This window comes from Embiotoca jacksoni, unplaced genomic scaffold, assembly GCF_022577435.1.
Source record: "Embiotoca jacksoni isolate LCO1_2020_lvr unplaced genomic scaffold, fEmbJac1.0.p SCAF_23, whole genome shotgun sequence".
Lineage (NCBI taxonomy): Eukaryota > Metazoa > Chordata > Actinopteri > Embiotocidae > Embiotoca > Embiotoca jacksoni.
Genome location: NW_027185374.1, coordinates 7,819,943 through 7,836,625, shown reverse-complemented (window position 1 = coordinate 7,836,625; position 16,683 = coordinate 7,819,943). Strand labels below are relative to the sequence as shown.

Here is a 16,683-nt window from a genome sequence, read left to right as displayed (position 1 = left end):
AAATGGCATAAAAGCATGTGTCGGGCTGCTCAAAGATTCGGGAGCTTTTTACATTACTGTGGTGTGGAGATGCGGTGGCCATAAATTAAATGCTGGTGAGCCTACTTATTGGAAAATCCAGAGGGGTAAAAAAGGAATTACCAGAGATGATCTGTCTCCTCGCTCTGTGCATTGGCCCTTTAAAGGGTAAGGTAATGGGTTTTTGGGAGGGGGGCGAGGGCAAACGTGTGCACACATTTCAGAACGGCATTATATCCTTCAGGTATCGTGGGGTAAATGATGGGATGTTGAATGCACACATACTGAGGGGAAGGCCTGAATGGTGGAGGTGAAGGTGGGCAGCGGAGGAGGACTTAGAGGGAGAAAGACGACATTTGTGTTTGTAGACCAGTTTCTGTTTTGCATGCAAACTATGCTGCAAAATGTGTAACTCTTTGCCACGTGAGGCTTTAATTTCTGAAATAAGTCACTGGGTGGGTGGGTGGGTGGGTTGGTGTGCGTGTGTGTGTGCGTGTGTGTGTGTGTGGCCAAAAACACAAGTGTGAAGTGCACTCCCTCACCCTCCAGCATTACGTCTGTACTACTCTGAATAATACAGATATAACACAAGAATTATGTCCGTCCGTCCGCACACACAGAGGCATGCATGCAGTAAAACACAGTCTCACGCTTTATGTCAAGTGCATCTGAACACATACACATATTCCAGATCTCAAGCACTCACTGCACACACCCACACAGCGCACTGGTTTATGAGCTGACAGGGGGCCTGAGCGGCAGTGAATACCTCCTGAATGAGTTGGGTGAGGAAGGGTGGGGTATGGAGCATATGAGAAGTCTCTCTCTCTCTCTCTCTCTCTCTCTCTCTCGTATTTGACCTCATAAAGACGTGGACAGTAGTGAGCCACGTGTAGCATCAGCATAATTCCAGCCGTGCTGAAAAAGTGACCCGAGCAGCCGATGGGAGGTCGTAACTCAGTGACAGACAGGCCTTTGGCTCTCTGCTCCTCTCTGACTGAGCCTGTGACACTCTGCCTGGCTGGAAGGACCTCAGAGCTATGACTGAAATTCTTTCTTTCTCTCTGCTCCACCTCGTATGCTCTTTAGTCACTTTCATATTCTCTGTCTGAACTCCCTTTCTGTCCTCTCCTCAACTTTTTGCCGCCGCCCTCTTCTCATTTCCATAAGCTCAAGGTGCCATGTGTCTTATGAAATCAACAGTAGCCACCGCCGATGGTGTCGTGTTAGCATAATGCTAATGATCCTGACTTCATTACGTCAAACCAAAGATGTCTTCTAAAATTAACAATTAGTATAACTAATTCATTTGACATTCTCCAGTGTGAAGTCGAATGACAGAATTTCTATTTCAGTCATAATCTCGTAAAAAATGACAATGTTATGACAATAAATACAAATAGTTTTACATTGAATTAACCAATTAATGAGAATTTACTCTATTAAACTGTCAAATTAAACAATAAAAATCAGACAATGTAAGCAGCGGCAAGCATGAAGATGAGCTCGCTGAAATTCAGCCCGCTCCTCTGGGAGCCCTGGGTGTCTTTCAAGGGCCCTGTCTTTGCGCATAAATGATCTGGCAATGTCCCAGATAAGAGGCACAGACGAGACAATCTGATCGACAGGTTGACCAGCATGGGGGCTTCAGTTCTACCCAAAGTCACTTCAGTCTCTCAGGAAGCTTCTCTGCTATTGTCAAGGTCAAAAGAAGATTCAGTGTCTCTGTTTTATTCATGTGGTGTGCAGCTGTCATGGAGATGAGTGGTCCGAGTACAGACGTGGCTCTGTTGCTACTCTACCTCTGTTCTTGCTCTGGTCTTGCTCGCTCCATCCCCATTCAGTGAGAACAAGTGTATCGCTGGAGAGCGAGGAGGCCGCGGCTGGTGATAAGCAGCTCTCTACTCTCTGATGAGCTCACTGTGGAGGCAACATGGCTGCAGGGCAAAGTGGCAAACTTCCCTGAGGCATTCCAGCTCTCGCTACCAACCCTTTGTGTCTTTCTGTTTGTTTTTGTCTTTGCTGAGCACTTCAATCTTAGCCATGCAAGCAGGAACACACATACTCACACTCACGCGCGCGCACACACGCGCACAACATCAAGGTGGCAAAACAACTTTGTGTCCAGGGGACTCTCAATCAAGCCGAAAGCACCTGCAAGGATTTGAAGTAAGGATGAAGACATTAGGGATTTATGATATTCCCTCCCCGGAAAACAAGGCAGATAAAAAAAGCCTACCTGTGCTATCAGACTTTAAACAGCCATACTCATGCGCACAATATTGAGAGACTCAGACTCTCACACACACACACACACACACACACACACACACACACACAAGTACACAGACAAGCACCCACGAAAACAAAACAGGCCGTGAAGACAAAAAAAATATGGAGTATGAAGGGCAGAATACTAGGGGAATACTTGGATCCAAATCAAATGAATACATTAGTGAAAGGTGGTGTTAACCTGTGAAAGTGGTGATTCAGTAAGTTGTCTTAGATGTGCTTTTGTTTCATCCTTTGTTTATGACTCTGAAATGTCTTTTTTATCACACTAACCAAGATGTATTAGCATATGAAAAGTGTTTTGAAGCAAAAATTCAAGAATTAGCAACAGAAAAATATAGTAGCTTGGGAGACAAAAAAAAAAAAAAATCCCTCTGCCCGCAGAGGACAGTGTGGCTTTGGCAAATTACCACCCAAAGTGTAGAGTGTATGATTCTTTTGTTTTGGCCCTTTGGTGAGTTTTAAAACATCCCCAGTCATGGAACATTTTCACTGCTCATTAAAATGGAAATGTGGTTAAATTGCCCTACATGGGGAGGAAAGGTAATGACGAACGTTGACCTTTTTTCTCCAAAGTTTCAGATACATTCATTTGAGTGGGAAGAGGAAGGAATGGCTGCTGGCCCTGTGCTAGGAACCAAAGTCTTCACACACCTGCAAGAGAGAGAGGGGAAGGGAAAAAAAAGTGACACAAATGCGCCCTATGAAAAGAACAGATTGGATCAACAGCTGGTGGGAGGGGAGGAGGAGGTGGGGGGGAGCGAAGGCAAACCTTTTCACCAGGTCCTTGAAATACAAGCTGCAGGAAGCTAGAACATTTTGGTGGACTTCAAACTCTTTGCCTTCAACAATAATTTTCAGGTCTGTAAACTCTTTCGCTCTGCGCTGTTGGTTCAACTCCTTCAACATCTCTGTAGAACAAGAAAAAGAAACAGACAGTGCCAAATTTGGGTTTAGAATTTTTCCTCTTTTTCTGTACATACATACATACATACATACATACATGTGCATCAATAGCATGACAACAAGAAAGCAGAACAAACTGTTGGAAAGTGCAGATTGAAGAACACAATACTGCTGGCCAAGTCTTAAGGAACAATGTTCATTAAATGATAAGAGAAGAAGTGATATGTACAGATTCAGTCAAACATTTCAGCAAAAGCAAAACAAAGTGTGTAAAATAGCTATCAGAAAAAGGCGCATCTAAAAAAATATAATACGTAGTTCGCATATTAGATGCTATATTGAGGAATATGCAATATTCAAAGCAAGCATGGATAACAGAAGTAGGAATGAGATCAAAAACTAGGATTATCATGAGAAATTACACTTGTTTAACTGTATTTGACTTTGGCAAATTTACACTGCAGCACTAGAACTTCAATGAAGGGAAACTGAATGAGATTAAAAAGCATCTAAAAGAGATGTGGGCTGAAAACAGAGACACTGTCAATACATTATTCATGTTGGAATAAAATTCTTTGGCTTCTCACTAATGCCCTACTCAGCGTGCAGTTGACCTTCAAACGTTGCTCAGTTAGAGAACTGCTGCTTATCCCCAAATCCCAACACCCGCTTCTCACGTACTTTCTAAGAAAACGACTCACCCACACCACCTGCGTCTTCCTCTTCTGGAAGGGAGAAATATAAATAATAAAAAGAGGGACAACACATTCTGGGAGAACATGCTTAAAGCAAACAGATGTGCTGTTGAAGGCCACACTACACAGTGAGTTGTGGTGTAGGAGCACCGTGGTAAGCCTGGCCTTCCCCTCACGTTGGGTCGGAGGCGCTTGTATTTCTGCATCTTAATGAGGCGCCGTGAGGGGATTCTGAGAGTGAAAACCAGCGGGAGACTACCAACTTGTTTCACAGCTTTAGGAGGGATAGCCAACACTGTAGCTTTGTTAATCTCCTATGGAGAATGCCACTAAATGAGAACACTAAGAGATCCAAATAATAAGCTCCAGATGCCATAATGTGGAACATCATGATTATAGAGGCAGCCACCTTCCATACTGTCGTCGAGCAGTTTAAAGAAACAGCAGCCTGTGAGGCATAGTAAACACTCGTTTGGCACAAAGTGCTGCCTGCGTAGTGTAAAGGCACATATTGCATGCTGGGAGAAGAGCCCCAGCGTGAGATACACGATGATTTAGATAAGAAAGGTGGCAAATCCTCCCATAATCAGCACAAAGGGTTACTTTTCCTTGAAGCTAATCTGCACACTAACTTCAGATCTGAAGCCACAGTGAGCCACTTGTTGTCAGAAACGTCCTGCGAACAAATATGCAGAGCTGCTGTCTGGCCTTGAAATGTGAGAAACTGATCAGACTTATGATTATACCGGTGACACCCGAGCTGAGTTTTTTTTTTGTTTTTTTTGTTAGCATCTTGAAAGAGGTCTGTGTTCACGCCAGACTCAAAGCTCAGATTTAATTAACCTGGAATGACATTCGCCCCTCTATTTGGCTGGAATATCTACTCATTTAGCTCCCTCCATTCTTCTGTCTGACACCGGGAGCTTGGCTCCGAATTAATTCGGGTGCTGAAATTATACAGTATAAGGACACATGACAAATAAGGTGCAATTCAGAAGCGTGCTTTAGTAAAAGCCTTTTCTCTGAGCGGCGCATCCTTCAGAGTGATCACTTCAAAGAATTAATGACCAGAAAGAAAATGACCTGGTTAATAAGCATGCTGAATACTAAACGAGGAAAGAAATAATAAGAGATGCAATGCTTTGACAGTGGGCCTGCTGTACTTTGACTAGAAGCACTGCATGGTTAGAGTGAGCCATACACATTCACACGCAAACACAAAGGCTGCCATTTTCCTTGTCTTTCATCCATCTCTCTCCACTCTCCACATTCCACTCCACTGCTGCTTGTCAGTCGGCCAGCTATCTGATTACTGTGTGGGCATGGACTGTGAATAGTGAATACACAGTAGTTTTGAGTTTGCATTAGTGAATTTCCAGCGACCGATATGGCTCTCACCTCAAATCAGCCACACTGCATACCATCCATTTGCACCCAGAATAGAGAAAGTCAGAGGAGGGTGGGGGGGGTGGGGGGGGGGAAGAGACAAGAGAACTCCACTTGTCAGCAAACAATGGCTGCCTCCCTCGGAGCCGTGCAGACACACCTGAATGCCTGATGGAAAAGCTAATTATGGCTTCTTGGAGGAGAGGAGGGTGAGGGAGGGGGGGAGGAGATCGGTGAGCGCCCTGGAACAACTCATCACCACCAGGGACCATGAAACCGCACATGGCGTCCCCATTCTCAGGTTTGGCGTGGAGTGTGGTGAAGCACAGCCGGCCGCGCTCAGTGGAACCACGGCGGCTTTCAAACACCAAATGTCTCAATACTCCTGAAGGAAAAATCTCCTGAGGACTGTTGAGGCTCTGCAAAACAGAGCTGCAAGTTCATAGATGCTACAGGGCAGTTTGTAAGTATATCATGGACTACTAACAGCGAGGACATGTGCTAGCTTAAGGCCTGGCGCCTCAGTAATTCACAATAACAACAACACTGTGCGCTGTCTTTTCATGATTGGTTAACACACTGCACAGGGGGCACCAACACCTCCAACTCTGCTATTCAGCCTGGTAACTCTACTGTCAAATATCTCTGAGCACTGCGGCCAATGGGGTCCTCGGGTGGGGTTTCCAGTAACCTATCAGCGTGCGCCTCCCGACTGTAAGGTGCAGTAAATCATTCACTGAGCTCTTCATAGGCGGCTGCTGAAGGGCGCGTCAGCACGCCATTGGTTGCTTGAACTTGGAGCCATTTTAGGGCTCTACATGGATTTCACATGTGCCTCTGTAGACCCACCATTTTGTGCGTATGCAAACATTTATAATCGAAAATGGATCTCCTGAAGCTCATCATAGTTTTTGTATTTTTTCGGGGAGTAACTCATCACCTCACTGAGCTGCAGTGAGTACAATAGGCTAAAAAGTCAAGAGCAACAGCTAGAAAGATTTGTATCGCAGCAAAAAATATTGGTTCAAAGTAGGGCAGGGGTGTTTTGTACACCTTTGTGAACTACACTAACTTTTATTTTATTTTCCTTTGCCAAAAAATATCTAAGATGGTTTCTCAAAGTTCACATAGAACTTCTGAAACCACACTGGATGAGTTTTCTGATACTGAGCTATTCAATTCATCATTTTGTCATTGTAACGTATCCTCGGGGCATTCTTTTTGATAAATAGGAAGGCCAGCGATATATTGATAGAGTAAAAACAAAAAGGAAGATAAACAGATTAATATTTCTTTTATCAAAATATTTTCTGGAAAGAAGATACAGTAGAGAAGACGGCTACTCAAGATAGACGCGATATGAGCCCTTGAATTACAATAAATGTAGCTAAAAGTTACTTTAGTAATACATTTAATAATTATTTCTCTTATCAACCTTGTTTTTCTTTCCTCTTCCTTGATAAATATTGTCTTTTAGCTGCACAAGTAAACATATAATCGTCCACATATCTCGATGTAGTGGGATGACATTCACCGTTGCACAGCAGAAAGTACATGATGTGTTCATTCTGACCTTTTTGTTCGGTTTTAAACTTTCAACAATCAATTCCCACCAGCACTCGCAGCTTAATTACCCAGAACAAACCATGCTAGCAGATCAATAATTCAATGTACAACTCATCCATAATGATCGTCTTTAGCTTGATAAAGACAAAAGCAGTAGTATTATTTTTCTCTTACTGTGGCAGTGCATGATCATTTTCCACTCCACAAAAGAAATTACTTTTTATCTTCAAAGTGACTAGCAGATAAAGCTCCAAATCTGATCTTCTAGCAATAACTTTTGTGCTCGACACGTGGAAAACCTTGAACAATATTTGAATAAAAATGAATACAATTAGAAAACATTGTTTTTGGTTGATTTGAGATTAGAAATGCTGACTGACTTTAATTCAAAACTGTAATAGTTTTTGATGACCCAATCAGATTAAATATATATATATTTTTTTTTTATAAATTCCTCATTCAAAGGATGTTTATGTTTGTATTTAATTGTAAGGAATACAATCTTGATAAATATTACAAAATACAATTGATGTTGATTTCATATAAAATCACATCAAATCATGTTAATTTTTTTGAGAAAACAGAAATCTAACAATTTCCTTGATATTTGTTTGCAAAATAAATTCTCCAAAATTTTGCATGATGATCACCATGAGAGCTCTTAGTTAAATTAGCTATACAAGATAGAATTAAAGCAGAATTTAGGACAAAAAGAAGGCTGCCTAAAAGCAGCAGAGGCAGGACTGAAGTCAATTGGACTGAGCGAGTCTGATCAAAATGGGCTTCTTCGTACAAAAGCCTTTTGATAAGTAGGAATGTTGGAAGAAATTTCAATTCAAAGGAGGACATACAACAGAATAAATACAGTGGGCCAAGAGCATGGTTCATAATAAATGCACACAAAGGAACTCTTTCCAAGCAAAAAGCTTTCACAGTGTTAGGCTCCCAAAAATGTATTTTCCCCTGAAGAGAACAGAATTCCTGAAACTCTCCAATAAAACACAGTAATATAACATCAGGGGGTTTATAGGGGCAATTCCATCTGAAGTAGTGCAATGATAATAAGAATTAGAATGAATAAATGATCTGATATTAATTATGGATCCACTTGTTTTTGTGAGAATCTGAATCATTGAATCATAGAAATAAAATTTAAAAAAAACGTGTGTCCCCTGCTGACTTTGCTAATGTGAACACTTTAAATGGTTTCAGTATTTCTGACTGCACAGACAACACAGTATTCACAGCCAGAGTTGTAATCACAAGTTCTCTATCAGTACAAGCTGTTTTATTCAGTGACCTACCTCAGGTCCCAAGAACCTCAGCTGAAAAGACTCAATATCTGCTCTGATGTCTACAAAAACTGCCAGATATATTTTCATATTTCTCTTTCATTATGCTACTTAAGCTTGCTTTTTAAAAGACCCTCAGACCACAGTAATACATGATCTAACATTTTTTTTTCATTTGTCAAAATATTTCCACAGTTATGAAATTATCTACCACAAAAATATTTACTACTTGTGGGAAAACAACATAAATCTTCATTGACATTTCCCATGTTTACAAAAAAATAATTGTTTTAAAATCAATCAGCGTGCATTGGTTTGAGCACCAAAGTTGTCAAAATAAACATTTAAGTAGATACCTTTTTGAAAAATAAAAAATAATTGGTATTTAATTTACTCTATTTGTTTACCATTAAGTGTCATTTAGCTTAAAAAAAAAAATCATTTAAATAATGAGTAGCTCTTCTGAGTAGCTCTTGTTAACAAACTGTAAAATACCAAAGGCCACTTCAATATATCCTATTTTGTACACATTAGGCCTTCTTTTGTTCATGCAGTCCAATTGCTTATAATAAATTAAATAAAACAAATGTCGCCACAAAAATGTTAATATATTTCTTTGACTTGTGCATGAAATTGGACAGGCAACAATAAAGATATATTTTTTTTGTCAAAATCTGTAAAAGAAATGTACGCTAACTGATAAATTGTTGTACACTTTAGTTACTTTGGGAAATCAAAATATTTTGTCTCAACTTTTTCAATAAGTAAAATACAAAAATTAAAGTTAAATATTTGCTTTTACATTTTTACGTGAATATTAAGCGGTTTTAAAAATATTTTTACAAAAATATTTTTTTCCCCGTTGTTTCAGTCATTTTCAATCAACCCATGCAATCAAAACTCCAAGATGTTCAACTTGAGATTCGCAACTGAAAATGTCTAAAAATGAGACTCTACTTGAAATAAAATTTATTTTAAAATGTTTTTCTTCTTTAATTTGAAGTCTCAGTGCTCTCACAATACTCCAAACAAGGATGTAATACAATCTAAAATTTAGGAGATGTGAATTTGTCCTTTTTGTTCAGAAGAACTGAGTTAACCGCTATTCAAAATGAGCCTTTCATGAGAAATTATTTTGAACAGTACCTTTATAAACCATCTCTAAAGCCTTGGTAGCTAAATGTCAGGCTTTGACAGGTGCAAAATGTCATCAACACTATCAGGCCACTCATCCAGATGCCATCTGCTCAACAAACGGTGCTTTACGTGGATGAAAGCCGTCAGATCACGTGTAACCGAACCCAGCCTTGATCTCTTTTAAAGTGCAATTACTCTAAATACTCTCAACAACATACCTCCAACAATCACCGCCACATTCATCTCTGCAGCCGTCTCAAAAGTTTGTGCCTACTCCCAGCAAAACGGCTCATGTGAAGCGTCAAATCCTCGAGACCCCTCGAGTCTCTCGCTGTCCTGATTTCAGACTGTAAGAGAGCAGTGGCACCAAATAGCCTCAGAGAATAGTCCATGATGAGGACGCTTTATTATTTATTTTTTTCTTTTGCTTAAATCTGCTGTGCTGAACTGCTCAAGCCTCAGCACTGCTGTCAACCAGCCTGGACCGAGATGCTGGGAGACACTATGACAGAGAAAAGGAACTTGTGCCCCTCAAAGACAGTGCCTGGGCCTTTGTTTCCTCTAACAATAGGCATGCAATAAAAAAAAAAATACCAGGAGCAGCAAAAAACTCGAGAGTTGCTCTCTCCTGCACTTCTCTCTCAAACCTCCACGCATACCCTGTGGTCCGAGGGTAAACAACTGGCACTAGTTGGACTAAGTTGAGGCAAATACATGTACACGCTTCAAGGAGGAAAACATAAACAAAGGACCCCGGGAGCATCTAACGACCCGCTGCCACAGTGTGACAGGATGTCAGGCAATGCTCTCATGTTCTTTGTGTTTGTAGTGAGAGGACGAGAGCGTCCCGGCTGGTGCAGAGGCCTCCTCATTAGCCAGGGGGGGACAGTAGATGGAAAGCGGTCATACTCAGGTTTTAACAAGAGGATACTCAGCAAACAAGAGCACCGTTATACTCCTCTTCTTTCCTTCAGGCGTTGCAGCATCTACTCAAATTTTGAAAAGGAGGAAAATACTGCGGACCCTTTACATATATGGAAAAAAAAGTTGCCCATGACTGACTTCTGAAGGCAGAAAGGAGAAATATGTACTGCATGCATATACAGTGGGTTGTAAGTCTGACTGGTTACAGTTCACAGGAGGTTAAAACTCACATTCAGCGCTGCAGTTATGACATTACAGCTCAAAATATCTCCTCCCGGCTGATGCAGCTATTTTAGGTGTCAGAGAAAAAAAAAAATCTTTTACAGCTCGTAAAGCGAACACAATTTAAGAGGTTGTTTTGGACAGATTTTTTTGGGGGGGAATGGTAACCTTAGAAACTACACTGAGCTTTAACCTTCTTACTGTTTATATTTTACTTATCTGGAAAATGAAATAAAAAAAATAAAATAAATAAAAATAAGGAATTCCCTATGATGTAAACATAAAAAAACTGGTTATATTTTTTTAAAGCAGAGGAAATCTGTATCAGAAAAATGTGGACATGTGGGATTAGTAACTCAGTTAAAGCAAAACTGGATTAAATGGGTCAACTTCTGCATTTATTTAGAAATAATAGCTTTGTTACATTTGTCTGCATTTCACTGTGTTCAAAATGACAAGAATAAAGGAGGAAAGCATGCGCACATCCATCCTTCCTCTTTGTAGTCAATGCAGAGTGCGCCTAATCTACAGCAGATGCACCACAGGAATAACTCCAACGCAATAAAAGAAGTGGGACAGGACTTAGTTCAAGGAGAGTTTCAGCTGAAGTCGCTTTGTACTAAACAAAAATCAAGTCGAGATGCCTTGTTTTTCCACTTCCAATTAAAATGTTTCAAGACAAATCCGAGACACTCCGCAGTCTCTATCACTATATGGCAAGACACTGTGATATCATTACAATCAGGTCTTACAGGGTGTACAGCGCTAGTACTGCTTCTGCCAATACTTCTGTCATCCAGTCGGGTCACATGACAGGAAAACTCAGCAGACTTAAAGGGACCACACATGTATAAAAGGAGTAGGTGGAATTACACAGACTTCAATGTATTCAACGACACATCATCAAATATATGCAGAGATTTATATTCCTGGAAGCAAATTTTTATTTCTTTGTGTGTATGTATGTTTGTATATGTGTGTGTGTGTGTGTGTGTGTGTGTGTGTGTGTGTGTGTGCACCATGGCTGTTTTTAAACCCATTTTTAAATATGAAAGTCAATACTGTGCCAACCTGCTAATGCGACAGTCCTGACCAAAGTGTATTAACATGCCTTCTTCAGGCTGTTTCCATCAAAAGTGACTGAAATAAAACACCAATTCAAGTCGTCAACAACACGGAAATGGAAAGACTGTTTTCAAGTTGAACCCTTTTTACAAGTGGAAAAATAACTCTGCTGACAAAGTACTCGCCACCCGTTTCACATGTAAAGCTGACCAACATCTTGTATGTCACTGGACATTCAATATGTTTAACAATTCTCCACGTTTAAGCTGAGCTGATGACAGCTTTGTGTGAAGGAGGCACGAGGCAACCAACTCAGCCTTTCATTTTATTTTTAGAGTGGGGGAAGCTTCATGTGCTTGACATCCGCATCCACTCTTGTGTTTTTGCTCAAACAAACACAGCTCCAGGCCAGTGTTTGGCCACAAATTAACTTGTGTCACAAAAGGTGGACAAAAAAAGTCAAGTCGAGGGCCAAAACCAGCTTTAACTTTGTGAACTTTAAATTCTGGCTTGAACCCATGACAGAGTTTTCATGCTCTGTATTGTAAATGTCACGTCTCAGTAACCTGAGCATCCGAGAAAATCACAGATTTCTCTGACATATTTACACACTCACTGATATGATTCATGCAATCTGAAATGCACGGTCTAAAGTTTCCGACAGCACCTTGAAGGCAGCTTAATGTTAATTTGGGAGGTTGATGTGGTCACGATATTTTTGGTAAATGGCATCTTTCAACAGCACGATGTGGAGTGACTACGACAGAGAGATGAACTAATGAGATGTGATGAACACTGAATTAACTAATAATTATAAAGCAATTAGCTAAATTAACTGTTTCGGTGATAAGTAGGAGGCTCACTCGTGGTTCTGTCTTTCCACTGGGAGCTGACAGGTGTGTGCAGTGGGGATGATTTACAATGCTAAGTCATGACAGCCAATCACACAACAGATAATTTTGCATAAACAAAATTCAGAAGTGTGTCAATATGGTATTTATTTAGTTACTAACTAAATATATTCAATGTCAACAATCTGTCTTTCTGTCAAAACAAAATCACTCCTGAATCCTTTTTTTTTTTTTTGCCAACAGATATATTTACATGAACACAGAGGCAGCAGCCAAACTGCTCCGCAGCAATAGCTTCTGATTGGGATATTTATTTCCCTCCATCACTCTAAAAATGTTACAAATTATGTATTGAAATGAAGCAATATGGCTCTACAAATGCCAAGGAATTTTTCCCAAAACTAACAATAGTAACTGATGAATGGTTAACAACCACACTGATTAATCACGTATTTAGTAACACAGTTACTCATAACCATTCCTCAGTTTTCAGATTCCAGCTTCTTACTGCCGCATTTATTTTTCTTTTCAAAAATTCATATCATAAGTTGGTCTCATAACTTAAGGCAAAGAAATCCAAGAACTTTTGCTTTTGGGTACCGAGATAAGATACTTTAGGACTACAGGCGTGCTGCATGCTTAAAAAAAAGCCCATCTTTCATTACTCTGGCCAGCTTAAGCCTTGAATTTGTGGATTGGCTTATTTGTCATAATGCCAGAGAGGCAAGATGCCAATATGGATTTGCCTCTTTTTTTTTTTCCTTTTTTTTTTTTTTAACAGTATGCAGCATGAAATTGCAAAAGTGTACTGCAACCTACTGTATCACAGATTAGCAAACATTGTGCTGAAGTATTACGGAGGGCGTCATTGTCAAAGTGAGCTCAGGGTTGAGTAATTCATCCACCCCACAACAGATGACATTGTCATTGTGCAAAGCACACAGGAGCTGATGCAAAAAGACACACGTGCAACCATGCATATGCAGACACACATGCAAAAGCACCATCACACAAGTTAAGGTGCACGCACACGCACACACAGACACACACACACTCGACTTTAGGCAAGACAATGTCATAAGAAAATAATCCTAATAACAATGTTGTGCTTATGAGGAGTTGCTGGCTGGTGTAGATAACATACTGTATGCTTGAAGGGGATTTGATTAGAACTGAGTGGGTGTGCAACACTTCTCCATCTTCCCTTTTAATTAAATGGCTAAGTTACTATTACATAAATTGCCGCGAGGGCCAGAGTTGTGTCTAACCCCTATCATAAACCCTGGTGGAAAAACAAGGTTAATTGAGTGAAATGACTCACCTGGACACAGGTCTTGTGTATCAGTATGAATGTATACTTTCAGGGAGCATCTGTGCTAAACTATGTTTCATTAGTACGTCACCTTGAGAGGGTTGACCGAGCATCTAAGTTCTTTTGGAACATCCAGTCGTGTATGTGTCACAATATGTCAAATGGAGAGCCGAGAGGAGCCCGTCACAAACCAATGTATGGTTTTTAGTTTTACTGGATCACTTCTGTGCCGGGCACTCACCAAGAAGCAGATTTGACCTTAAACCACAACATCATGACTACTATAAATACCAAACTCGTCTCCGGGCCCTTCATGAGGGAGCCTATTCACTGTGGTATTTCATCATCTGATGTTTTCACCTGGCTGGAACACTTTCGTCACCGCAGGCAGAGGGAGCCTACACTCAAAACAAACCATGTTGTCTTTTAAAAACTCTGCGCACAACTACCCTCAACGAACAAAACACGTGAGCACTCTTTTACAATGCAGCTGGCTGAGCGTGCACTTCCACATATTGGTGTTAGGGAGCAGAGCCAGTGATTAGTGAGGCATTACCAACATGCCACGGTATTAGGAGGAGCACTGTGTGGCAGCAGAGAGTGTCACGGCCATTACAGAGACAAACCAGGTGCTCTTAAACATGGGGATCAGAACTTGGGTACAAATTTAGTTACTCAATGAATGGGAATATTTTTTTGTGTTAATACAATATAAAGCTTTAAAACATAGCCATTATAAAAACTACAGTCAGGGAAAGAACATTACCTACTCAGACATGCTAACAAAGAGTATTTTGGGTAATCAGAGCTTTGTGAGAGGTATAAAAGACCAAAACCGAGTTACTGCAGGAGGATGAATGAAGCTGCACCAGTTCCTCAGGTTATACTGGAATAAAACTACCCTATTCTCAGATGACATTACGATAAGGCCTTTATTTAACACATTCACACTTTAAAGTTCAGCTGGAACTACTGATTAAAAGGCAACTAGGAGGAGCCATTAGGGGAAATTCAAAGTACGGCTGTGATTTAAATGTAAAAAATACTTAGTAAGTCCAATTAAGAATAGCTGTGAAGCTGTTATACCATTCTGAGTTTACATATACATGTCCACACACAAATATAGCTCAAATAAAACAACGCGTAAACTCCACTTAAGTTCTAATTAAAAGTTTAAAGTTACTTTCTCCTGCGCTGCCCGGACTGTAACCTGGACCAACAGCCTCAGCTGTGCCAGGCCCTCTCCTTCCCTTCTCAGTTCAGCATGCATACTGGGGGCACAGATGCCACTGTGTGTGTGTGAGAGAACGTCGATATGCTGACCAGCTTGTCTTACACCTTGCCTGTGTTTATGAGCTTGGTTTGTGTACATTCCTTACAAGCTTTGCACATGGGCGATACTTAATGGCTCTTTGGGCTGCATTTGTTCATTGTTGGCTCCAAACAGCATGACAGCATAACCACACGCGCAAAAAACAAAATAAGAAAAAAAAAATAATAAGAAGAAAAAAGACAAAATAAGAAAAAAAACTTGTCACCCCGTGCAGCTTAAGACAAATGTGACATCTCCCCTTGAAGACAGAGGATGTGTGTTTACTGGGTAACATTGTGAAAGTCACAGCAGCCAAGCAGAAAGGTTAGTGGAGGGGTTAGGTTGTATGTGGGAGTCTTCTCGGCAGATTGCACGCTTGGGATGAGCTTCCGCAGCCTTCAGTGGAGTCAGCCGAGTAATCTCTTGCATTTCATCAGACCCCCCCCAACACACACACACACACACACACACACACACACACACACACCCTTGTCTTTCTTTCATTCATTCCCTCTCTTTCCGTCTCCACCTCCCTCTTTTCACCTTCTCTCTCCAGGGACAGAAAACAATCTGGTAGGTGACTGGAGTGCCCCACAAATTCTGATTGTGTCCAGCATGCTCCAATGCTTATAAATGTATAGCTGATGTGTCCTTGTAAAGTTGTAATCCAAGTTTAAAATGTCTAATACAACACTTTAAAAAAAAGAAAGAAAAAAAAAGAAATCCTGCGCTCCAGAAAGTTGCATTACGTAAGAAAACAATGCCAGTATCTGAGAGCAGAGAGAGGGTACAATGACTAGACTGTAGCAGAATAATGATAATAATCAACGCTATAATTCAGAGCTGCAGCCTCTAGCAAAAAACACATTCTGCAAACTTAATAGGGCAACGGCATATTGCTGTTTCGGCATCTCATCGCGTTCTATCTCCCTTCTGAGGAAGACTTACAGAGCGAGCACCACTAGCCCGCACAGATCTCCTGATTGCAATGCAGGCCATTATTATTTGTCTAAGTCACAGAAGAATTATAGATCTTCACATGCTAAGACTGTTGATAACTCTATGGAATAATGAGCTGGAGAGAGGAGACCTTCTTGCTAATGTCTGGTCCTGTCATTAGTATTTATTAGATGCCCTGCATGCATTATCAAACCCATTTAAAAGTTTCTGGGGAAGGAAAAACTTTGGCTATCCACTCAGATAAGTGAAGACACCGTGAACATTAAAGGGAGAGTACAGCTCAACTTCTCCTGGATCTTTTTTTTGCTGAGATGTTGAAGCACATCTGCTGCTGTTTTGGATACTGACTTCTCTCCCTGTTGCAATTACGCCTTCTCATTAGAGAGAAACATCCGCTATTGACTGGCTTCCTGGTAACATCTGCTGTGTTTACACTTGGCCTCATTGATAATGCATTACTGCCTATTTCAAGGCTGATATGCCGAATAACATATTGACATTTTACTTGTGGCAATTAATCCCGTCATATCAGATCAGTCTCCGATACAAGGTGTTTGAGACGCAGGCCCGTTGGAGGATGTAACCTCTGCTCACTCTGGCACTACTTTACACACAAATTAATCTGCTCCCACATAACTTAGGGCAGTGAAAGTTTCATGTTGGCAAATGGCACTGTTCGAGTTTGAGACCCCTTCTGAATACTCAATGCAGGCTGTAACAGCTCCGAGGAACAGAGTGTCACACT

The 16,683-nt window shown here is 40.8% G+C and overlaps 1 protein-coding gene across 1 annotated transcript in view; it reads right to left on the bottom strand.

Moving 5' to 3' along the window:
- LOC138203590 (kelch-like protein 29) overlaps nucleotides 1-16,683 on the bottom strand; it is a 204,821-nt gene that overhangs the window by 73,219 nt on the left and 114,919 nt on the right. Inside the window, exon 6 of the mRNA XM_069158583.1 lies at nucleotides 3,083-3,221. Within this exon, the coding sequence (XP_069014684.1) occupies nucleotides 3,083-3,221 (139 nt within the window). The remainder of the gene's footprint in view (nucleotides 1-3,082; nucleotides 3,222-16,683) is intronic.